At 41.8% G+C, this 26,831-nt stretch overlaps 1 protein-coding gene across 2 annotated transcripts in view; it reads left to right on the top strand.

The window, feature by feature from the left end:
* Positions 1 to 2,493: 2,493 nt before the first annotated feature.
* LOC124254933 (UDP-glucose 4-epimerase-like) overlaps positions 2,494 to 26,831 on the top strand; it is a 38,749-nt gene continuing 14,411 nt past the window's right edge. Inside the window, exons 1-2 of one of the 2 annotated variants that reach the window (XM_046688775.1) lie at positions 2,494 to 2,589; positions 25,881 to 26,013. In XM_046688775.1, the coding sequence (XP_046544731.1) occupies positions 25,890 to 26,013 (124 nt within the window). In that variant the 5' untranslated portion in view covers positions 2,494 to 2,589; positions 25,881 to 25,889. The remainder of the gene's footprint in view (positions 2,590 to 25,880; positions 26,014 to 26,831) is intronic. The other variant, XM_046688776.1, reaches the window with a different exon arrangement.

The raw sequence follows: 26,831 nt of genomic DNA, 5'->3' as shown, positions 1-26,831 counted from the left end.
TGTGAACCAGGTTAAATTCGTCTGACAGCTCACAGACGATTTGGTTAGTGGAGGAGTTGAATCAGACGATGTTTTGGCTATGGATGCATAGGATTCCTTAATTTCAGATCGTAAGACAAGCTTTTTGGCATCAGTAAAACTAATGTTTTGGGTGAACTTGATCTTATTGATCTCCATCTGCTGTTTCCAGATCGGACAATCTTTTGAGAATGATGAGTGATTTCCTGCACAGTTGATACATTTCTTAAAGTCACTGTCACAATCTTCTGTTGTATGTGTCTTCTCACCACAGTGAGCACACACAACAGACAATGTGCAAGTACTAACCCCATGACCAAACTTCTGGCATTTAAAACACCTGAATGGTTTCCTGGTTTTTACGTGTTGTAAAACGCTTAACGTATGTGACCCCTTGATCTTTCATTTCGGAAACAATATCAAGTTCAGACATGTCAGCAAACAATCGATCTCTATCTCTGATGATTCCTTTGCTGGTGTTCAGTGTTCTATGAGGAGAGACTGACACTGGAATGCCGACGAATGTTTCAGTTGACATCAGGTTATTAGCCTGCGATCTTTTGCTGCACTCAACGAGTAATGCACCTGAACGTAAACGTTTGATATTTTTTACGTCACCGGCAATGCCTTGTATGCCTTTCTGTATTGCAAAAGGGTTCAATTTTAATCTTGTGCTATCTCGAGTCTCAATCACGAGAAAACGTGGCCAGTAATCAATGGATGTGGACAGTCGTTGTTCGTTATCATCTGGATCAGTGTCAAGTGGACGTTTTGTTTTTAAGGGGTTTCTGTATGCCATGGTTAGTTTTTAATGGTTCATCATCCGAGCTCCCCACCCACCACGGAGTATCACAAGGACAATGCTAAACACAAGTGGGTCTCCAACTTGTAGCACCAAGGATACTCGGATGATATACTCAAGCAGAAAACTAAAAGATTAATTTTTCCACCAGATTGGCCCATGAGCCACCGCCTTCTGGGTATAGTACTCTAGGCAAATTACAAAAGTGAAATATGTTCAAATTCAAAAACAGAAACATGAAGCCAAGTCATTTCAGAAAACATTTTGCATAGTGTCTAAAACGTGGGTATCAAAATATACATACACAGGGCTTGGCATGACCAGCCGATTGATAGAACCGGGCCAGTTCTACCACCCGTCTAGGTGAAGTCAGGGCCGAAGTGGTGTGTTGGGCAAAGGAACACTGTTCCTGGAACCAGTGCCCTCAACCACCAGAATCCCGTCCTCCACCGACACAAGGGCGCAACCCACGGCAAACAGGTTGGTGGACCAAATATCCCCCCGGGTCCACAACGGGGGGTTGAAGGGCGCTTAGCGTGACCCAGCACCCACCACGAGGAGGTGGCCCTTCATGGGTGCCCCGAATTTAAGTAGTGAGTACGGTCAGATATGATTTTGACAGCTTGATTCACGATTTGCCGCTCCTAATGATGATAAACATTCAAATCTGACTCCAGCGATTTTAGTTGCAGTGTTAACAATTTTGTCTATTTTAGATTTGAGATACACTGAGAGAGACCCGTACCAACAATGGAAGGAAAATGTTAAAATACTCTGAATAAATGCATAAAAAGATGACATCACAGATGGGTTAACATTAAAAGATCTCAGTTTACGCATGAGATGGAGATTGTCCTCTTTGTACAGTTCTTCAGAATCAGTGTCGTTCAGTTTGCCGACAGTTAATTTGCTGCATCATCTGCGAACTTTACAGTTGAACAGGTTGAATTCGAGCTTGCACAATCATTAGTGTAGAGGGTGAAAAGAACAGGAGATATTACACAGCCTTGTGGTGCACCAGTGTTGGTGGTCCGTTTACTCGATACAGCCCCGTTAACTTTCACGTACTGTTGTCTGTCCACAAGAAAGTTTTCGATCCACTTGATGAGGTATGAGTTAACGCCCATGTCTAACTGACTGACTGAGTGAGTTTGGTTTTAGGCCGCTTTTAGCAATATTCCAGCTACATCACGGCGGGGGACACCAGAAGTAAGCTCCACACATTGTACCCATGTGGGGATTCGAACCCGGGTCTTCGGCGTGACGAGCCAACGCTTTAACCATTAGACTAACCCCCCACCCTCATGTCTAACAGTTTCTGTATCATGATATGTGGCTGGACAGTGTTGAACACAGATGAAAAGTCAAAGAGGATCCTAAGGTATGACTTAGGTGTCTCTAGATGTTTATAGACATTATTAAGGAGTGACAGTGTGGCATCAACAGGCGAATTGAAGCGTGTCCAGTAAGTCGTCAACTTCCTGACGAAGTTATTATATAACTAATAATTCTGACAAACACTAGCTACATGCATATGTTCAACGAAGTGAAGAACATTGCAAAGTATATCATTTCATACAAGATGTCAGTGTGAGGTTTCAGCAGACAGCTGATGCGATACGGTGACAGCCGTTGAATAAAGGATACAGTCACTCCGGTCTATTTAACTCAATCCCCTAAGATTTAGGTTAGCTGACACATCACAGTGAGCTCAAGGCACACGGCACAAGGAGCATCTCTCACTTGACTCTCAACAGATTCTGAAACAGGTATGAACAAATTTTGCATCTTGATTTCTTTGGTCACGAACAGTTTCCCAAATGTCCTGTCCTCAATCACATGATAACAGAACATATAAAGTCGTGTTGATCTCTACTGCTAATAGTATTGGCGCGAAGTAGTGACTTTATCATCAATATCATACACTAGTTACGAATAATTTAATTTATAACCTACGAACATATTGGTGTTCATATTTGTCATACGATGCCCTAGGCCAAAAGAACATTTTGTCACGGAGACGTGACGTCATGAACAAGGCTATGACGTCACGTTTCTTCTGTGACGTTGTGTTCTACAGCGGCGACGGCGGGTAGCCAACCTGTGTTTGAAACTAGATTAGGGTTTATTTTCCTCAATTTTAAAGACTTCGGTAATAAACAGAATATCATATTCGTGCCCAAATCATACTATGCTTACGACACTCGTGCCTAAATATCGGTATATCCCTCGCTCTCGCTCGGGAAAAACCAACACTTAGGCACTCGTGTCGTAAACATAGTAGATTCTATGACATGAGCACTAATATCCTCTATTTATATTCCTCAGTTTGACGATATCGGTAAAACGACTCCCAGATTGTATCACCTATTTCAGCACGGCTCTCTTGGGGGCTGCATAAATCGCCTTACACGCGCATGCCGCGCGACGTTGGATAGATGTGTCCTGTGGCTACACGGAGAATGTTTCCGTTTGTTTTTACGCAACTTTATAGCCGAGCAATTAAGGTTTCTGTGATTTTAAGCTGTGCGTTTTTCTTCCACGTAGGCCCCGGTGGAAGAAACTTGTTCCACCCAGCCTCCGGTGGAAGTCGCCTGCGCCATGGCATTTTTCAAGCCTTCTACTTTCTCATATCTATGCATGTTATACGTTCTTGGAAACCTTGGGAAACGCTCTCTCCAAATATGCAAACGTGAATGTTGTGCTGCCCCTGGTAACCAGTCCATATTGAAACTCCGACGTGATGTTTTGTGTAATTTTACTGAAGTTCAATTCTTCTGTGATATAGCTATTTTCGCCAACATCGCGCAGTCGTGATATAACGGCTACTGTTCTTACACATCACCTCAGAATATACATTTCTATAGCGCGTTTGAAAGCCTATTAAGGCGTGTTTTAGACAATGTATAATACGCACATGTTGCAGATTCAGTGGTGGAGCTATATGAGTATTAATGTGCGAACTGCAAAATATAAGGGACGTGATATAGATTGGCGGAATATAGATGAATTTGTACATCGGCTATACCGGCGGTGTTAATATTTACATCTATAGTGCATATGCAAGATCATTCATGTGGGATTCTGGGAATATGTAATATGTTGTTGTGCGACATTAGATAGTTGAGCAATACAGGAATGAACATGCTTGACATAACTAAAAAAGTACAAGCGTTTGGAATCTAACCATAACAGCATTACCTGTAGTGTTATTATTTATAATGTTAGTGTATCAGAAAGCCCTTGAAAATGCGGTTCTGCCAAGGTATAATGTGCATTCGAGTCACACCTGATAGTCGGGCTCTGCGCGCCGTTATATTTTGCTGAAACCGGATCAAATCTATGATCTGGCGTGCATGCTCCGTCGGCCCGTCGGCGTTATGACAGCTATTCTTTATCACAAAAGCCGCCTCTATTGTCACTTAATTAGCTTTATATCACACTCTTTATATCACATCTACGTATCATCATTGTTTTTATAACGTCTGTTTGACCTGTCCTCGTGGATTCGTTGTACATACATGCACATCTCTAGCTTCCTGTTTTTAATTATCACTTCATTAGCTGTCCATCACTCTGCTGTGTTTATTACTGTTTAGTCTGAGGCGTGGCAGATAATTTCCGGAGATGTACCACTAATCAGCAAATTTAATTTCGTCACCGTGAAGATATCCTCCTTTTTGATAAGCAGCTTTGTGATTTTATAATTTTGTCGCCCGACTGATTTCAACCTTGTGCATAGAATGCTTGGTTTCATTGGCATGGGCAATTCACACCTTTGGCGTGCCCTTGCCCCTCCAAATGGATCGTCATGCATAGCATGGAGATGGGCAATTCACAATTTCCTCCTCTCCCTTTAAAAACATCCGACTTGGTCACATGACAGTGAGCTTCATCTAAACCATTCCATTGGCTATCTGGCTGGGACGTGGTAATATAAGTGAATGCTCACAATATCATCATCACAGACCGAGTGTCTTAGTGGGACGATTACCAGTCGGCGTCGACGATCCCTATTGGCAAGTGAATTTTACTTTTTATTACCTTTTGCTTGTTTTAATAAGTCATCTACGCTGCTCAATATATCAAACTGATACATAGCATAACTGGGGTTCTAAAATATCCAAGTACAAAACTGTGACATCAAGGCCCTTTACTGTAGCCCTGCAGAAACATAGTATTACAGTGATTTTTTTTTGCCAATATGCCTTCCACAAATGTATCAGTGGTTTGTCGCGTGTGCAAAACATATTACAAAGGCGTTGCGCATTTAAAAAATGTTATCCTAACAGTTCTATTGCTGCTATAAACGCCATTCATGCCCAAAATCGCCGCCAAAGCGAGTCTTATACCGCTACTCAACTTGTATCCATGTCGGCTCTATTGGCATTTTGTGGCACATTCACAATAAACAAAACGCAAATCCCTGAGTACATCAGGGTACTAAACACTTTGGCCATACAATACAAGGAGAGGGCGCACCTCGTAGCCTCCTTCAAATAATAATCCAATGCCGAGTACCACTACTGGTTTAACTGGGTCGACCAGAAATGGTACTCGGTATAATTACCAACACAACTCAGTCAGGGCTAATCTAACTAACCCACACTTTCAGGGTTTAAGCAATATTTAACCAATATTCTTAAAAAAGCAGGGCGTAATGCTGGTGACACATGTCGCCGCGTTTCTAAGTTTTTCTATTTTATCCAAAAACAGGTATTCCCAAATAGTAATATGGCTTGTATCAATTTTGATATTTGAGCACGTAGATGAAATACATCATTTCAACATGGTGCATTTTCGCAAAACGGGTTTCGCAGTTGCAATTAAAATTACATGGCAGCAGTCAAATCCTTTCTCACCCACTGTCAAACATATGTTAAAACGTCACCCAGGTTTGCGATAATTTGCAGGTTTGCCAGGTGCTAAATTGTCATATACAGGTGTAAGTAAACAATATAAACGCGAGGAAAGCCCATAAATCTGTTGTAACATTCAGAGATAAAACCTGGCAAACCGCCATCCATTTCCGTTGCTCGCAAGGGTACACAGATCCCGCAAACAGACAGGAGGTGAGGGACATCCTGGATCGGGCCAAGGCAGATCGACAATCCGATGACGATCAGCGCCTGGTGATGCGGTACCTGTCTTGTGGGATAATTCAATCTTGGTCATGCCCAAAGACCTTCGGTGGCATCCTGTATGAAGTTGGCTGACTTTGATAAGGCATCGATCCGTTGGCGGCAGGTACCAAATTTCGTTCATGGAATACAAGACGTCCACGAGCTTCCTGGTCAGCATAACCCTTGTGCATGAGGAGTACAACATGTTCAGGGATTACCCGCCGCGTATATACGTGGTGACATGCCTGAAGATATCCAGCCGGAAAAGTCGCCTTTCTTCAGAAAGTGGACAATGGTACCGAAGTAGGGTAACATGTCCTCGAGCTGGCCCTGCTTCCAGGGCGAAATGAGGTTTCTTTTAAACCCAACGAGGGAAATAAACGTAGGACATTTACAGCCACGCCTGTCTGAAAAGCTTTGGAGACTGAGGTATAAGGCAGCATCCCGATGATGCTGCAAAGGTAAGATGGTTAGTGACTATCGCACATGGCCCAAAACAGTAAATAAATATTATGCTAAAACACCTCTTACAGGCTGCCAGGTGAGTGCATTTAAAGTGGGTGTCATCAAGCAAGCAGCTAGTGCATCAAACGACGGTGAGGGAACCCGCCTCGGCGTCCATTCCAAACAGCGCCCCAGCCATTGTAGCCCCAGCCCCAAACCCCAAAGGTGGGAAAGGAAAAGCGCAAAAATGAGAGGCAAAGACAAACTCATCAAGCCCAAAAAGGTAATAAAATTAGGTGGATAGTGGAAGGTAGGGGCGTGGAAAGGTAAAAGTAACAGGGAAAGATGATCAAACCATAATCAACTATAGGCTAGAAGTAATAGGATATAACCTTGTAATTCCATAACCTACCGTCAGTATTGACGCATTAGCCTTCTACAACAGTAAGGCGTCTGCTGTTCGAACTTAAGCTGTTGTGGGAATGGTGCAGGAAAATGAAAATGGCACCTTTAAAAGAGCAAACTCTGATGGTGAGTGCTGGGTTAATAGCGAATAGCTCTTAAATGTTACTTTTGGGGTGGTTCCAACGGAGCCAAGTGAATCACCATTGTCCAACTCGATGATACGTAGACGTACGGTGCATTTCCGTAAATATTATCATTCATTCATATGACAATGTATATGTATATATATTATATATGTTTAAAAGGTCGCTTTTTCAGCTATAATGTCTATATCCAAATTCGATGTCTCCAACCAATCTACATGTCGCTTGCTATTTTTCCCGCGTCATCCCCACCTATCAGCGGGCGTAATAAGTCCTTCATCCGTTAAAGCGATCCATAATATCTATAATGCATATGGAAGCCTCTTCTAACCGGTTTCCCTAATAACGTATAACACGTACATCTGCGACGATTTCCCATCTGGATTGCCAGTCGCTAGCAGCGAAAACCAGCGTATGTTCGTTTGGTAATTATTTCTATATCTGATGTTGATCCTTGACAGCCATAACATTCATTATGCATGGTTGATTCTTAATATCTATAACGCCTTTGAAAGGCCCTTCCAGTGCGCTTCTAACGATGTATAACATGCACATTTGCGCCAGCTGTGCAAAGGTACTATAGATGTCCGTATATAATGGTAATTTCCGGGTCCCCAGCAAGCTGGGCGGAAGATGCTTTCCAACATAAATCATTATGTAATGTTGGATTCTTAATATCTATAACGCATTTGAAAGCCCTTTATGAAAGTGCGCTTCAACGATGTATAATATGCGCATTTGCGACGTTGTGCAAAGGCACCAGTCTTGTTCAAAAATACAATGGTAATTTCGCGTCCCATGCGCAATCAGGGCGGAAGATGTTTTCCGCATAAATTCATTATGCAATGTTGATTCTTTGATATCTATAAACGCATTTGAAAGGCCTTTCTAGCCCCTCTATCACGTATAACATGCACATTTGCGCTCGCTGTGCAAAGGTCTTGTGGTTCGCGTGCATAATGATAATTTCCGTGCGCCATGTGCTAAGTGGGCGGAAGATGCTTTCCCACATAAATTCATTACGCAGAGTTGATTCTACTTCATCTATAACGCCTTTGGAAAGGCCTTCCAGTGCGCTTCTAACGATGGTTAACATGCACATTTGCGACGTTATGCAAAGGTAAATTCCAGTCTGTGTGAGCAATGGTCATTTCCGTGTCCCATGTGCTATGGGCGGAAGATGGTTTTTATCCCAAATTCATTATGCAATGTTGGGATTCTTGATATCCATAACGCATCTGAAAGGCCTTCCAGTGCGCTTCCTAACGATGCATAACAACATGCACATTTGCGCCGTTGCGCAAAGGTACCAGTCCAGTCTGTGTATACCGGTAATTCCGCGTCCCATGCGCAATCGGCGGAAGATGCCTTCCGCATAAATACATTATGCAATGTTGATTCTTAATATCCATAACGCCTTTGAAAGGCCTTCCAGTGCAGCTCTAACGATGCATAACATGCACATTTGCGACGTTATGCAAAGGCAAAATCCAACCATCCGTGTATAATGGTCATTTCCGGTGTCCCATGCCATGGCGGAAGAGGCTCTTTCGGTCCCAAAATCATTATGCAATGTTCGATTTCTTTTTGATATCTATAATGCATTTGAAAAGGCCTTTCCAGTGCGCTTCCTAACGATGCATAACATGCGCAACATTGCCGCTGCGCAAAGGTACCCAGTCAGTCTTGTTCACGTATAATGATAATTTCCGTGTGCCATGTGCTGGGAAGAAGATTCCACATAAACTCATTATTGCGTAATGATGGATTCTTAATATCTATAACGCCTTTGAAAAGGCCTTTCTAGTGCCCTTCTAACGATGTATAACATGCATACTTGCGCCACTGCGCTAAGGTCTTGTCTGGCGTATAATGATAATTCCGTGTGCGCCATGTGCTATGGGCGGAAGATGTCTTCCACATAAATTCATTATGCAATGTTGGATTGTAAAGACATTCATAACGGGTAATTTTGAAAGGCCATTCCAGCGCGCTTCTAAATTATGTATAACATGCAATAATTGCGTTGCCGTGCAAAGGTCTTGTTCCGCGCATAATGATAATTTCCGTGCGCCAGCGTGCTGCTGGGCGGAAGATGTTTTCCCACAAAAATTCATGCTGCAATGCTGTTCCTTAATATCTATAACGTATTTGAAAGGCCAAGCCAACGCGGCTTCTAATGATGTATAACATGCACACGCAGCCGCCAGCACGGTGTCTGCGTATGCAATGATAATGTCCGTGTGCCATGACACTATGGCAGGAAGATGTTTTCCACATAAACCTATTATGCAATGTTGATTCTTAATATCTATAACAACGCCTTTGGAAAGGCCCTTCTAGTGCCCTTCTAACGATGTATAACACGTACATTTGCGCCGCCAAAATGTCTGCCCCAGCGGCACGATAATTCCGTGTGCGCCATGGGCGGAAGATGTTTCTTCAATAAATCCACATGCGAGTTTAATTTTGAAGCATCTATATCGCATTTGAAAGGCCATCTATGCGCGCTTCTAACGATAACATGTACATCAAGTCGCCGGTGCAAAGGGTAAAAACAGTCTTGTTCGTGTATACAATGGTCATTTCCCAAAGCTAGCGTGCTGTGGGCGGAAGATGGTTTTTGTCCAAATTCATTATGCATACTACGATTCCACATCTATAACGCCTTGAAGCATCAGTGCTCTTAACGATGTAAAACATGCACATTTGCGCCTCAACCAAAGGTCTTGTTCGCGTATAACAGATAATTTCCGTGTGCCATGTGCTGCTGGGCGGAAGATGTTTTCCACATAAACTCATTATGCAAATGTTGGATTCTTAATATCTAACGCGCTCTAGTGCCCTTCTAACGATGTATAACATGCACACATTTACGCCGCTGCTTGAGGAGATTCTTTGTTAAGCGTATAATGATAATTTCCGTGTACTTATATGCTATAGGTGGAAGATATTTTCCACATAAATTCATTATGCAATGTTAGATTCTTTAATATCTATAACGCATTTGGAAAAGGCCTTTCCAGTGGGGCTTCTAACGATGTACTCTTGATGCAACATTGCGCCGTTGCGCAAAATTACCAGTCTTAATTAAGTATATGGTCATTTCCGTGTCCCGTATTGCTATGGGCGGAAGATGGTTTTGATGCATAAAATTCATTACATGCAATGTTGGATTCTTATATCTATAACGCGTTTGAAAGGCTTCCAATACGCTTCTAACTGATGTATGACATGTTACGACGCAGCCGCTGTGCAAAGGGTTTTGTTCGTATATGCCAATGGTCATTTCCCGTGTCCGGTATTGTATGGGCGGAAGATGGTTTTTGTGCATAACCATTCATTGTAATGTTGGATTCCTTTGATATCTATAACGCCTTTAAAAGTGCCTTTCCAGCAGTAGCTTCTAACGATGTATAAAGATGCACATTCACGCTGCTGCGCAAAAGAATTACTTTTAGATGTCCGTATATAATGGTAATTTCATTACTCCAATGCGCTATGGGCGAAGATCATTTTCCGCACAAATTCATTGGTACAATGTTGGATTCTTAATATCTATAACGCCTTTGAAGGCCTTTCAGTAGCTTCTAACGATGTATAACATGCACATTTGCGACGCTGTGCAAAGGTACCAATCTCTTGTTCGTGTATATGGTCATTTCCGTGTCCATGCTATGGGCGGAAGAGATGGTTTTGTCCCTAAATTCGTTATGCAATGTTGGATCCTCTTGATATCTATAACGCCTTTTTCTAGTGCCCTTCTAACGGCCGGTATAACATGCACATTTACGCCGTTGCGCAAAGGTACCAGTCTAGTTCGTGTGTGCATGGTAATTTCCGTGTCCCATAGTGCAATCGGCGGAAGATGCTTTCCGCATAAATTCATTATGCAAACGTTAGTTCTTAATATCTATAACGCCTTTGAAAGGCCTTTCCAGTGCGCTTCTAACGATGTATACGCACACCTATGCGACGGTGCAAAGGTGCCAATCTTGTTCGTGTATAATGGTCATTTCCGTGTCCCATGTGCTATGGGCGGAAGATGGTCTTTGGTCCCAAATTCATTATGCAATGTTGACTTTGATATCTATAACGCACGAAAGGCCTTTCCAGTGCAGCTTCTAACGATATTATAACATGCACATTTGCGACGTTGTGCAAAGGTACCAGTCTTGTTCGTGTACAATGGTAATTTCGCTGTGTCCCCATGTGCTATGGGCGAAGCGTGGCGCTTTCCACATAAATTCATTATGCAATGTTGGATTCTTAATATCTCACCGCGCATTTGAAAGGCCTTTACAGTGCGGCGCAACGATGTATAATATGCGCATTTGCGACGTTGTGCAAAGGTACCCAGTCTTGTTCGTGTAGCAATGGTAAATTTCCGTGTCCCTTGCAAAATCGGCGGAAGATGTTTCCGCATAAATTCATTATGCAATGTTGGATTCTTGATATCTATAGCACTTTGAAGAAGGCCTTTCCTGGTGCCCTTCCTAACGATGTATAACATGCACATTTGCGCCGCTGTGCAAGGTCTTGTTCGCATTATAATGATAATTTCCGTGTGCCATGTGCTATGGGCGGAAGATGTTTTCAAAATTCATTATGCAATGTTGAATTCTTAATATCTATAACGCATTTTGAAAGGCTTATTCCAGTGCGCTTCTAACGATGTATAACATGCTATTTGCGCCGCCGTGCAAGGTCTTGTTCGCGTATAATGATGTTTCCGTGTGCCATGTGCTATGGAGGCGGAAGATGTTTTTACCGCATAAGCTCATTATACGATATTTGGTTAAGCAATATCTATAACGCCTTTGAAAGGCCTTTCTGAATCGCCCTTCTAACGATGTATAACATGCACATTTGCGCCGCTGTGCAAAGGTCTTGTTCGTATAATATTTCCGTACTTAATAATGCTATGGGCGGAAGATGTTTTCCTATAAATTCATTATGCAGAGTTGGATTCTTAATATCTATAACGCATCGGCGCCGCACCAGCGGCGCTTCTAATCGATGTATAATGATGCACGCATTTGCGCCGTTGCGCAAAGGCACTGTGTTCGTGTATAACCGTTAAACTTTCATTATTGCCATGTGCTGTGGGCGGAAGATGGTTTTTGTCCCAAATTCATTATGCGTATTATTACGATTCTTATCACCTATAACGCGCTTGAAAGGTCTTTCAGTGCGCTTCAACGATGTGTAACATGCATTTGCGCCTGTCAAGGAACTTGTTCTGCGTATGGCAAACCATTTCGCGTGCGTATGTGCTATGGGCGGAAGATGTTTTCCACATAAACTCATTATTATGCAGTAATCTTACATATCTATAACGGTAGTTCTTCTAACGATGTATAACATGCGTTTACGCCGCTAAATGCAGATGTGACAGCGTATAGTGAATTTCGAAATGGCATGTAATGCTGGTAAAGTGATCGCGCACGCCGATTCATTATGCGAGCTGGATTCTTCAATATCTATAACGCATTTGAAGGCCTTTCCAGTGCGCTTTCTTCTAACGATGTATATACATGCACATTTGCGCCGTTGCTGAAATTACCTTAGTCTTGTTCGTGTATAATGGTGTTTCCGTATGCGTAGCTATGGAGCGGAAGATGTCTTTTATTCATAAATTCATTATGCAATGTTGGATTCTTAATATCTATAACGCGTTTTGAAAGGCGCTTTCAATGCACTTCTAACGATGTACAGCAGGCGCTTTTTATTTGCGCCGCTTGTGTGGTAAGGGTTCGTTCGTGGGCATAATGGTCGGGCTTCCCGTGTCCGATGTGCTATGCCGCGGCGAAGATGGTTTTATTGCATAAATTCATTATGCAATGTTGGATTCTTGATATCTAGTAACGCCTTTAAAGGCCTTTCCAGTGCGCTTCTAACGATGTATAGCATGCACATTTACGCTTTAACGCGCAAGGTAACTTTAGATGTCCGTATGTAATGGTAATTTCCGTCTCAATGCGCTATGGGCGGAAGATGCTTTTCCGCATAAATTCATTATGCAATGTTGGATTCTTAATATCTATAACGCCTGAAAGTGCCCCTTCCAGTGCGCTTCTAACGATGTATAACATGCGCATTCTTCGCGACGTTGTGCAAAGGTACCAGTCTTGCTTGTTCGTGTATAATGGTCATTTCAAATTGTCCCATGTGCTATGGGCGGAAGATGGTTTTTGTCCCAATTCATTATGCAATGTTGGAATTTCGATATCTATAACGCCTTTCTAGTGCCCTTCTAACGATGTATAACATGCACATTGTTTACGCAGCCGCATTACCGTTCGCGTATATTAATTTCCGTGTGCCATGTTATGGAATGGAAAGAATGTATCCACATAAACTCATTATGCAGAGTTAGTTCTTAATATCTATAACGCCTTTCTGAAAGCGCTTCTGGCGTGCCTCAACATGCACATTTTACGCCGCTGTGCAAAGGTCTTGTTCGCGTATAATGATAATTTCCGGTGTGCCATGTGTTATGGGCGGAAGATGTTTTCCCACATAAACTCATTATGCAGAGTTGGATTCTTAATATCTATAACGCCTTTAAAAGCGCCTTTCTAGTGCCCTTCTAACGATAGACATAACATGCACATTTGCGCCGGGCTGTGCAAAGGTCTTGTTCGCGTATAATGATAATTTCGATGTGCCATGCTATGGGCGGAAGATGTTTTCAACATAAACTCATTATGCAGAGTTAGTTCTTAATATCTATAGCGCCCTTGCTAACAGTGCCGGTGCTCAACGATGTTATGACATGCACATTTGCGCCGTTGCGCAAAGGTTCCAGTCTTGTTCGTGTATAATGGTCATTTCCTGTCCCATGTGCTATGGGCGGAAGATGGTTTTTGTCCTTAATTCGTTATGCATATTACGATTCTTAATATCTGCTACAACGCCTTTGAAAGGCCTTTCCAGTACGCTTCTTAACGATGTGTAACATGCACATTTGCGCCGCTGTGCAAAGGTCTTGTTCGCGTAATGATAATTTCGTGTGCCGTATTGCTATGGGCGGGAAGATGTTTTCCACATAAACTCATTATGCAATGTTGAATTCTTTAATGTATCTATAACGCATACCGAAAGTGCTTTCCAGTGCGCTTCTAACGATGTATAACATGCATTTGCGCCGCTGTGCAAAGGTTTTTCTGCGTATAATGATAATTTCCGTGTGCCGTAATGCTTTATGGGCGAATGTTTTCCACATAAACTCGTATACAATATTTAGTTCTTTAATATCTATAACGCCTTTAGAAGGCCCTGCCCTTCAATTCATGCTGTATAACATACACATTTGCGCCGCCGTGCAAAGGTCTTGTTCGCGCATAATGATAATTTCCGTGTGCATAATGCTATGGGTGGAAGATGTTTTCCACGCAAACTCCATTATGCAATGTTGAATTCTTTAATATCTATAACGCATTTGAAAGGCTCCTTCTGAGTGCACCCTTCTAACGATGTATAACGCGTGCATTTGCGCCGCCGTGCAAAGGTCTTTGTTCGCGTATAATGATAATTTCCGTGTGCCATGTGCTATGGGTGGAAGATGTTTTTTCCATAAATTCATTATGCAATGTTGGATTCTTAATATCTATAACGCATGAAAGGCGCTTTCCAGTGCGCTTCTAACAATGTATAACATGCACGTACGGTGTATTTTACAAACGTGTACTCCACACATCTGAAATTGCCGCCGTCTGTGGTCTTCGTGTCACCTGCGCCATCAGCAGATGTAGTGTTCAGCTATAATTTATATGTCCATGGTCCGATTTTCACTATGTCTAATGCAGTCGAAGCCCTCGAAAGTACGCTCCGCTAACGACGTATAACTCCAGACATGTGCGATGTTCTGTTGAGACGTTACGCACGTCGGTTTATACCGCCGCTTCTTGTGTGGTCGGCCTTCAAATGCGCCCTTGTTCAGTCTTGCCTTATTGCCCGTCCTTTGTTTGTTTCTATCTCCGTTATACCTATCTGCAACAAACCTGTATTGGTATCATTAGAAGCTCTTTCTGACGTCGGTGACGGTGTTGAACACAGATTGGATCTATCCTGAAAATTCAAAATATATATTGTACAAATTGTTTGTAAAATCGTCATATTTTGCAATACTTCACGCACGAAATCCTATATAACTTTTCTGTCCAAAGTCAGAAATCAAATTAGCTTATATTGCCAGAAAGCCCATTTAATGGCGGAGGTGCATGCAAAAGGGCGTTTGTCTAACCCTTCAAATAAAGTATTTATTAACTTTTAAAAATGCATAGTACTCTCAGGCGAAAGTCTAACTATCCAACGTATTTACGGGTATTCTATATATGGGGACAAGAGCCAGGCTGGCCACTGGCTCAGAAATTTGCCTATGTTCCCGGGCAAGACGATGCGACGGGCACGGCGATGTGAAAATTGCGACGCTGCCGTCCACGTCTGCCCACGGAGATCCGGAAAGATGGGGGGACCTGAGGTAGTGCATGGCGGGATAATTCCGACCTCCACCATGATCAAGCTTTCGTTGCCTTGGTGTTTAGCTTTGTGTAACGGCGCGCGACGTTACTCATGCTATTCGTCATTGGTTCTCCCGAAGATGCTCGATGCGGCCACGGTGTAGCAGAACTGAAACACATTGAGTCCGGGCAGGGGCTCAGAGGCGACTTGGCAGTAAGCAAGGGCAAACGGTGGTGGATTTCTCCTGGAAGCAGGACGAAATGCTGGTGTTGCATGGGAGTGAAGGGGCGACCCTAGAGGAGAGGCTATGACGGCGAAACGGTAGCTGGCGCAGGCAAACCAGTTCGAGTCCGGGCAGGGGCTCAGAGGCGACTTGGCAGTAAGCAAGCGCAAACGGTGGTGGATTTCTCCTGGAAGCAGGACGAAATGCTGGTGTTGCATGGGGATAAAGGGTCGCCCATAGAGGAGAGGCGATGGTGGCGAAGCGTTGGCTGGCGCAGGCAAACCAGTTCGAGCCCGGCAGGGGGCTGAGGGCGTCTGGCATGGCAGGCAAGCGCAAACGGTGGTGGTTTCTGCTGGAAGCAGGACGAAATGCTTGTGTTGCATTGGGTGAAGGGGCGACCCTGGAGGAGGAGCGAGGGTGTGAAAACGGTAGCTGGCACCCAAACCAGTTTGAGTCTTGGCAGTGGCTCAGAGGCGACTTGGCGGTAACTGTGCATGATTTGCCGTGTCAAATCTTTGCAATTCCCCTAAGGTGTGGCATATTGGAAAGGAGAGGGTATATTGCTGTAGTGTCTACAGCTATGTATAGTGAGTCACCCAATTGATGGGTAGACGCAATGGCATTACACGCCAGACGGACATTGACGTTTTCTGACGTTTGTTATGCATGTTGATGTAAATTGTAGTATGTATTGTTCATCACGTGTAGCAGCTCCACTGCCATTGTCAACAGTACCTGAAGAATTCACAGAGATCTGATCTACCACGACGACCTTCCTATGTAGACTCCAACTGCGCCATCACAGCAATCGGACTTTAAATCAAAGTTGTATCCTTCCAGGTTTAATGTTTCATATTATATATTGTGCTGACATGTTTGAATTATCTGCTCCATTATGCAATTGTTAGGTATTGAATTCGTGAGCTATGGTTTCATCCATGTGGGTATATGACTGTGATGCACAAATGCTTCGTCATGATCATGTTCGTCTTACAAATGGGGAATGCAAAAATAAAAGTACAAGTTAACACCGTCTCGCTCTAAACTAACACTAACCACAAACCGATGTAACATAAACTTGCGTGAAAAGGCAATCGTCCTTCTCTCTCTAATCTAAAACGCTAACCTAAAACCGAAAAAACATAAATTAAACTAAAAGCCTATGGCCTTCTCTTTAAGCTGAATCCCTAACCCAAACCGCAATGAACTTAAGAGCAAAGAAGGTTAAAACGTAAACCAAAAACCGAAAAAAAAATTAAAACTAAAGCCTACGGCCTTCTCTTTAAGCTGAATCCACTAACCCAAACCGTAATGACATAAACTTAAAACAAAGAAGGTTAAACGTAAACCAAAACCGAAAAAACACACAAATTAAAACTAAAAGCCTACGGCCTTCTCTTTAAGCTGAATCACTGACCCAAACCGCAATGACATAAACTTAAAACAATAACAACAAAGAACTAATAATACCAGTAAATTAAACGGGAAAAAACATCGAGGTAAAGTCGGGCAGGTGAAACTGAAATATAATCCTTGGCTCAAGTGATTTTCTACACTTGGCTCAAGATTTATGAATTGAGTCGGTAGGCCGGCCGAGGCATTGATAGTATTGTTTCCAGGTGAGGGGAACATGCTTTCAATGTCTACGAACTAGCCCGGATATTTGTCTTCAATTCCACCTGGTGTGATGGCGAACTGAATTTTTTGCTATGTTTGCACTTGGTTTGATGTTGTCTGGAAGGATGAATAAAACGATTTCTTTGCTACGTTTAGCCTTGGTATTGTCTTTATTTCCATGTGAAGAGAAAACGGAGACACGTTTTTTGTGATATTTAATTCTTATTGTTTGTTACTAAAGGTCACCTTCACACAATTACATTCCTAAAGTAGCTTCATAGCGAGTTCTTACTCACCTCATCGTCTTCAAATGAGCCTTGATTGGCGTCACGTTTGCAGAGGCACTTGTTGTGGTGGGGCACACAGGCTCTGCTCTGATGTTTTGATTGTAATGCCTAATCCGAGAGTTTCTGAGGAGACATGGGAAGCCAAACCAAGTGGCGGGAATTACGACTGAAAGCGCCAATCGTTGATCGGTTGTTTAATCGCATAAGTGAATGGGATGAGTGAGTCGTGTCAGGTTTAAGCTACCAACCGGCCTTTAATCCATGAATGACTGATTGACTCTAGTGACCTCAATGCAGTGAGCTTAATACAAACACTTTTCAATCGCTCGGGCTATATATACCTAGCAGTCAGATACAAGCATCACGGCACTTGTGCTAACATTGTTGGACACAACTCATTGTTGAAGACTCATTGAAGCCAGGCCTACACACTTTTAAAGGTCCTGTTTCAAAGCCCGTCCACTTTGCCATCCTGGGACATAGCATCGTGCGGCGACCTGATCAAGTCTGTCCCCCTCCACGTGGCATCATCACTTCCGTGCGTGGGATAGGAGGGGCGACTGTCGCTCGGATGAAAGCTGTGGTGGATGCCCTTGATGCAGGTTTCCAGGGCATTGTTTTCTTTCAAGTGGGAGAGAACGACGTGTCGGCGTCAACTGATCCTCAGAACCTGGTTGAGGACTTGCTGGATCTTCTAGACTACCTTCGGTCTGTTCCCGAGGGTAAAACCAAGGAACATGACGGTCTCTGTCTACAAGCGGAAGGTGGAGGAGACGAATCGGCGCTTGAAGAGGATGTTGCGACGCCGTCTGGATGCCACCTTTTGGGATCCACAGCCAGCACATGAGGATGGGACCTGCACTGTTAGGCAAGGGATGGCGTCCACTTGACGTCAAAAGCCAATGCCCAGTTCTGGCTTTCCATTCGTAAGTGTATGTGTAGGTACGTTTAAACGCACATGCCCTGTCCGGTAGATCATCATTTTATCGTAATTCCAAAACTCTATAATTGTCGTTTCGGCGTTTCGTTATGTTTATATACAGCAGTGGCAAAAGGGGATCCGCGTGTGAGACAATCAGTGCAAACGGGACGCACAGATCAGTCAAATCTGAGCGCACGGGCTTAGCTTGGGATGGCTTTAAGGGTGGGAAAACGTGACGACATCCGCACGTGTCGCACATGACGTGCGTTAAGATAATGGGGCTTTCGATCCATAGTAAACAATAAAAAGCCTGTGGTCGATGTACAAAACATAACAAGCATCTGCAGCGTGAAATACTGCCGTAAATCGTCAAAATCGGGCTTAAAGCGCCCCGGCTTCGAACCCGTTAAAGACAGGTCACTTCTGATGATACCACCAGTTGGCCCTGGGAACCAGCTTCACGTCGGTGTGTGCAACATGTCAATGGGTTGATATATTTGTCGTCCACGCGACGTATAAAGATGATCGCAGAGCAAGGCTCTTTTGGTAAAAGACATGTCTATATCAGATGGCCAATGGACGTGGACGTCCAACCAGATGCCCAACGTCGACCCCGCAGACGATCCCAGGTGCCTTGTCCACGTGGCAACATTTTCATATATGATATGCGTGCATATGTTTTTCTCCGGTGCGAGACGATTAGTGCAAGCGGGATGCAGAGATCAAACCCCTTTGATATGAAATCTGAGCTGTTTTGGCTCCCGTCACACGCACGGGGCTTAGGTTTCGGGGGCTTTAAGGGTGGAAAACGTGACGACACCCGCACGTGTCGCACATGACGTGAAAGCTTAGACACGGGGCTTTCGATCCATAGTAACAACAAAACCCTGTGGTCGATGTACGAAACATAACAAGCATCTGCAGCGTGAAATACTGCCGTAAATCGGGTCAAATCGGGCTTAAAAGCGCCCCGTCTTCGAACCCGTTAAAGACAGGTCGCTTCTGATGATACCACCAGTTGGCCCTGGGAACCAGCTTCACGTCGGTGTGCAACATGTCAATGGATTGTGTATAGTCGTCGTCCACGCGACGTTTAAACAACAACACCCACCGTTTCTGGCCCGTGATATAGGGCTCGTGCTTAAATATCGGTATATCCTTCCCTCTCCCTCGGGAAATACCGACATTTAGGCACTCGTCTCGTAAACATAGTATGATATGAACACTCATATATGGACACTCTCCTGGAACCAAAACAGTTAGAAAATATATAAAGAAAGGACAGCAACGCCTTTACAAAACCTTTATTCAAAGTGTCATAACCTTTAATTTCTTGAGTTTGCTCGGGAACCTGTCTGTTCAGAATAAAAACAAACTCTCCAAAATCGTAAACACTGCGTCTAATATTATTGGGCTTCCTATCGAAAGTATCGACAGGTGTTATGAGCATCAAATTTCAAAAAAGGCGAACAAAATTTTAAGTGATCCTACTCACATACTCTTTTCTGAATATTCATCATTAGCTTCTGGAAGCAGGCTGCGACAGGGTTCGCCACTCATTTGTTCCAGCTAGTATTAGATGCATTAACAACAACATCTGTGAATGACTTGTCTTTTAATTGTCCAAATTCTATTCAATATCTATGTTTGTGTACTAAATTGTTATGTATGGCTGCTTTGTGAATGAAAAACTGGAGAACGTATGATGCAAAACAAATTTGCCTTGGGACAATAAAGAATTATCTTATCTTATCGTATCTTATCTAATGTCCTCTATATACCGGTGTTAGGGACATGCAGAACATGCTATTTGTTGTTTACCTTGAATAGTCTGTATGTGCTATTCTACTGTAAGATACTATTTACTCAAGTAAATATGCTCTACAGCCTACACAGTCTGAACATGATTTTCTATCTTTCTGTTTACATATATAAGAGATGGATATTGCACTGCCCGCTATGTTTATTGTGCTATTGTTTATATTGCTTATTAGTCTTCAAGATAATGGGGGTTGATATATGCCAGTATCGAATGACAGTTGGGCGTTTTGCATCTGTTCTCTATGTTAGAAATAGACGCAGTTATGCGTTTGTTGGTTCTGTACTTATGTCACGGGGTTCGTTACTGTTTACCAATACCAATCCTCCTGCTATGCTCTGGGAATAATCACCCACACCTGGGTCCTTTGTTCACTGTCGTACATTTGAATATGAGGAGTTTAAAGGTTGAGGTTGACATATTAGAAGCTGAGTACGGTAATTTTCATATCATCTGCCTTTGCGAAACTTGGTTACATCCTGACATTTCAAAGGACGAAACTATGATACTGGGTTTCCATCCACCGATTCGCAGAGATAGGCTTACAAGGAGAGGAGGGGTAGCAGTATATGTAAATCTGTAGTTTTACCTGTGTTGCCGATCTTGATCTCCCAAACTTAGAAGCTGTATGCATTGAGGTGACTGTTAATACATTGCTTATTGGTACATTCTATAGAGCGGACCTCAGGAACTATTACTGGGATATAATTGATGAAAAGCTGCTGATAAAACACGAAATTATTGCAGGAGGTGACTTAAATGTTAATATAGTCAACAGATGCAACGACAAAACTTAATACTGGCAATTGTTTTACATCTTAATACAACTTGTTGCTGCACCTACACGTGTAACAGATGCAACTAGTTGGTTGCTTGACCTTATCTTTACTTCTGTGTATAGCATTGTACATGAATGAGGTGTTCTCCCTCCAGTATGAAGTGTTCACAGTCCAGTATTTGTTTCCCTCAAGTTTGGAAAGCCACGCAAGGAATGTTGTTAGCGAATTATGCCATTATATCCATGTAGATTATGATGGCTTAAGTGATTGCATTGCTGCTACTGATTGGGGAAATATTACTGACTACACTGACATTGAATTGTCTATTTCTTTACTTACTTCAAAATTATTACGTTCGATAGATCAGTACATAGCCCATTTTGAGGTTGTTGTTAGACCAGGGGGTTACTCTTGGATGAATGGCCACTTACGTAAGCTGATGAGGCAAAGAAATCGTATGCATAAAACTGCTAAAAGAGAAATTTACAGATAGATTGGGGGCGCTTCACAGTAGGGCGAAACAAAGTCAACTCTGAAGTTAGGAACGCTAAACTAGCGTGTGATTTGAAATTTGATGACAGTATTTCTTCAGAATGTATTAATTCTCATTTCTTGTTCTTAGTCCAATACTGGCCCCTCCCAATTACGTACCAGTAGTTATTCAATTACATGTTGTTGTTAATGATAATCTGCTGTTTGTCAAAACATACCATGTATATATGCCTCGCATCATTTGATTGTATTCATTTTTAGCTTGATAACGGTGTAAAAATCTGGTCTACTCCCATTTGTGAGAACTCCCAATTGTGAGACTCTTAGTTGTGAGTCAGTGGAGTAGGTAATTAACAAAGAAAACACACCATACTCCCCTGCCTGATAGAATGGATTGCCCTAGCTAATTACTGATTAGCTATGTAACTGAATCTTTTGGAGGTAACTTAATGAAACTTTATAAGATAAATTGATTAGCATACTCAGGTAAATGTCCTTAAAAAGTAACACTTTGTGTAGGTAACTTCATGATCATTTGAAAGAGAAATTAATTTAGCTACTCAGATGTACTCTGTCTCCGAAACTACAAGCTATAGTTTAAGAAATAACCTTGAAATACAAGGAATTTACAGTCGAACTGCCTCTTATGCCAAATCCTTTTTACCCGACACAATAAATTTATGGAATGCCCTACCAAGAGCCATGTAGTGTCACAGAATTTAAAAACCTAATTACAAAATTTATATTGACCTTAATTATGGATCTTGTTTTAGTCAAATCGTCCACTGCCGCCTCAGGCTCGGATGTAGCGACCTAAACGCCGATAAGTATAACAGACATTTAACAGACAGTCCTTGTTGCTCTTGTCGATATCAGAGTGAAAACGCCCTACACTATTTTCTCACTTGATAAGAATTAATATGTATTTTACACTACCCGTTATAACCTGGGTACCATTTTGAACGGAAACATGAATTTACTTCTTGTGTAAACCAGCAGAAAATAGTTGAATTTGTCCACGATTACATCATCAAGACACAACGCTTCAAATTTTCTCAGGAAAATACTTAAATTAACTCAACAACGTTAACCTTCTAATGATTAATTTATTTTCCTAAAATAGCTTGTTAGACACACACAACTGTAACTCTCTAATTATGACTACTTAGAGAATAGTTGTATTTGATGTAATCTGGATATATTTATATGCAGTTAAAATATATTAATGCAACAGTCAATATCGATGACGTCACATCCTCTATTTCATTTTGTATTTTATGTTGCATGGGAGCGGTGTTAACATAAGCAGTAAAGCTTGTTCACCAATCACAATTATTTTCATAAATGATAATAAAATATGTTTAAACCAAAATGACTTTCAAACTTCATAATAGTCAATAAAAAATGTGTTATCATAATTACATATTCTTCTGAATAAATAAAATATTTAATTAACTATTTCTTCTTTGTAAATAGAATATTTGATAATCTATTTCATTCATCAACTCATCAATGAACTATGCCACCTATGTGCACTGAACCATTAATTAATGTGTCTCACAACTGGGAGTTCTCACAAATGGGAGGACACCAAAAATCTACATCGAAACGTCGCTCTATGCAATTAACAAGAAGTTGTCATCAATAAAGTTGTATTTTCAAATTCTATATTAGTAGTAATATTACAATTTCAAGTGTCTAATGATGACACCTGGGCTGTGACGGGTTACTGGGTATCTGGGTCTGGTGAATAACTTTCACCAACCAGTTTCTGAATACACTCGTCGCAGTCTGATTCATCACGTAATATCATAGAACTAAAGATATGGAGCAAACTTACAGCGTACATTCATTCGAAAATGAGCACAACAAATTCGTTGACGCGCAACGATGTGTGCAGTTGTGCACAAACACTTAGAGCCTCTCATAGCTTCACTAACCGTGCCTAGAATGAAGAGGCAAAACATCAGACATTCAAGACAACGAAGCAAACATCATTTGAACACATCTAGTTCATCCAAGAATAAATATTACAATAATGAAATTAGTCAATAATTATTATCATTATTAAGTATTTTGTGATATCTTTTCTTGGAGTCATGCACCTACTCTTACTTAAGTTTTTCAATGGCAATCACTGTCCATGCCCAAACTAAAGAAAATGTGTGCCAAAACACACTATATAATCTCCAAAAGAGGAAACGCATAAGTGATATTGATGCATGAGATTTCACATATTTTTCAAAATTAGTGTTTGATTGCTATAATTTCACCAATATAATGTTGGATTGCGCATATGGAACGAATGCACGGTGCAAAAAACGCACCTTCGGAAACTTTAATGCACGTTCACGTTCTCGTGTGGTTTGCAATATGCACGTGCAGTTCTGAGGAATTGTGAGCTGGTACATTGCCGTTTTGCATTTACACGTTCATTGTCCCAAAGGTGTTCAATTGGACTTAAATCCGGACTAAGTGCAGGCTATTGTACTGTTTGGATGCCATGATGTCTTGGGAAGTCCAATATTGCTCTGGCAGTGTGGACACGTGCGTTGTCTTGCTGGAAGATGTGATTTCTGTAACGTCCAAATTATCGGCTTTCATGGGATAAAAGCACAGTTCTCAATTGTTGATAACGCCAAGACCGATACTGAGCTGCCCATTTTGGTTGGTTTGGGCGGTGATGAGCGGCGAGGACAGGACTACGATATGATCTGTAACAGCATAGATCACTTCCGCGTAAACATCGACGCACTGTATAGGCACAGATGGGGTCTGTCGTGAGTCCCAATGTTCTAGCGTGCTCTGGGGAAGCGATCATGCAGATGGTTGTGCATAATCTGTCGGTCTTGACGTTGGGATGTTACTGCGTGGACGGTCTAGGATGTTGTTAGTGACCTGATACCACTCCTGCTGTCAGTAGATTGTCCTAACATGAACATTAAAATGATTGTGCCGTCTAGCCAACTTGCAATCGTCCCCAGATTTGGTTCCTCTATTCTCTCGTAAGTCGTGGCATGGTGATTGTGTCAAAACAAAAATGATTTCAAGGTAGGGTGATTGGTAGGGTGTCACGGCATGCACGTGCATTTTTATTTTCACGAATGTCATACGGAACTATTTACCATGTCTGCCTTTTCGGTGCGTTTGGTCGATATGCTTTTTTCATCAGAAACACACTGATGTTGGTAATAACTGTCAATTTGGATTGTAAAAACATGTTAACACAAGGGTACAATCATAATTAAAAAAACACCTTGTAAGAACAAAAACTTGCATTTGATTTTGAAAGGCGACGTTTCTTTCGTGGTTCAGTATATTTTTCACGATATTAAAAGAGACACATAATGCCATAACCGAATTAAGAAATCAGTAATTTTGTATCAAAGCACCTCAATCCCTACGCGCTTTCTGATTGGTTCGTCGTATTTTTGCACATAACAAGCCTCCAAAGAACCTCATAACATTGGTCGAGTCTTCGTGGAAGTTACGGAAAGGGGCGAGTGGTGACGAATAGTTTCGCCAGTGATTTGGGTAACTAAGTTTCCCCAATTAAGTCATGAGGTATAACCTATATTAACTTACACCCAGTGCATGTTCATATTTTGTTGCTCAAAGAACACAGACTTCAGTTGGGAAACAGGCTGATGAGGATCTGACTTGGAGCAATGACTCTCATGACTACACGGACAGTGACTGAATCGAATTGGATGAAGTCATATAAAATGATAATATCAGGCCCAGAGATATTCTGTTGTACTCATCAATATCGAAACCTAAAATTATAGAAAACTGTATATTGAGCAGAAGGTGCAACCCATTTTGATCTTGTGGAAAAGGTTATCACCTAAGGTTGAACCGGGTGCAAATACGTTTCATTTCCTTAATCGAGCCATTCAAGTACCTAGCAGGATAACATCAAGTACCATACTTTAGCATTTTTAAGTATGATATGACAGAAATCTAACCACCAACCTTCCACTTTCTGAATAGATGCACTATCTACAAGGTCGTGGAGGCGGTGTACAGCATTTCCAAGCATCAGCAGAAATCTACCGATATAGGGTTTGATAAAAGGAACGAAGCAGAAGTCAACTGTTAAAAACATCTTTAATCTTCTTTTTGTAATCACAGAACAACTTGTCATAAAACGTGTAGTGGATGTTAGTAAAGATCTTCCATACAGTTTTTGTTTTACGCTTCATGTTTCACAGATTAAGGCATGTTCTGATGCATGTGATACATAGAGAGCAGAAAACTTATGTTACAATGATATTGAGTGTATTTAGGTTACTGTGGCAATGTTGCAGCGAGTACCAACAATGTTGTATTATTTCCAGAAGACCAAGATGTCTGAGAAGTGTATCCTAGTCACTGGTGGAGCAGGCTATGTGGGAAGCCATTCTGTCATTGAACTGATTGCGGCAGGATACTCCGTCGTTGTCCTTGACAACCTGGCCAATGCCAGCATGGGTAAGTACCAGATTACTCTGTAGGTAGTGACTGTCTTGAACTGTCCGTCCGTCAGTCCATTCACCCATCCAGGAGGAATTCATTTGATTTTTAATTTTCATCCATGTTAAATACGCCAACAAGGTTATCACCTAAGGTTGCACCGGGTGCAAATGCGTTACGTTATAAAAATCCAACATAGTCAATTGTTTAAACAGAAGCTTTAATCTTCTTTTTGTAATCACAGAGCAACTTGTCATAATGTACGAGTATGTAAAGTTCTTCCATTCAGTTTGGGTTTTTTTACACTTCACGCTTCACAGATTAAGACACGTTCTGATGTACAAAAGCTTGTGTTACAATGTTGTAGAATGTGCTTAGGTTGCTGTTTCTAAGTTACAACGAGTATTCAAACCAGTGTCACAAAATGTTACAGACTATATAACCCTGTGTTACAATGTTACAGACTGTGTAACCAGATGTTACAGAGAATATCTAAACTGATGTAACAATGTTACAGATAGTATATAAACTAATGTTGCAATGTTACAGAGAGTATCTAAGCTAAGTTAACATTGTTGCAAAGATTATTTGAACTAGTGTTGCAATGTCACAGAGAATATGTAAGCTGATATAACATAGCTACAGAGCGTATATATAAACTAGTGTTGCAATGTTACAGAGAGTATGTAAGCTGATATAACATAGTTGCAGAGCGTATATATAAACTAGTGTTGCAATGTTACAGAGAGTATGTAAGCTGATATAACATAGTTGCAGAGCGTATATATAAACTAGTGTTGCAATGTTACAGAGAGTATGTAAGCTGATATAACATA

Source organism: Haliotis rubra, unplaced genomic scaffold, assembly GCF_003918875.1.
Source record: "Haliotis rubra isolate DU_JTF1 unplaced genomic scaffold, ASM391887v1 Scf587, whole genome shotgun sequence".
NCBI classification, from domain to species: Eukaryota; Metazoa; Mollusca; class Gastropoda; order Lepetellida; family Haliotidae; genus Haliotis; species Haliotis rubra.
Note: the sequence above shows the minus strand (reverse complement) of the source record. Positions and strands in the feature narration are given on the sequence as shown.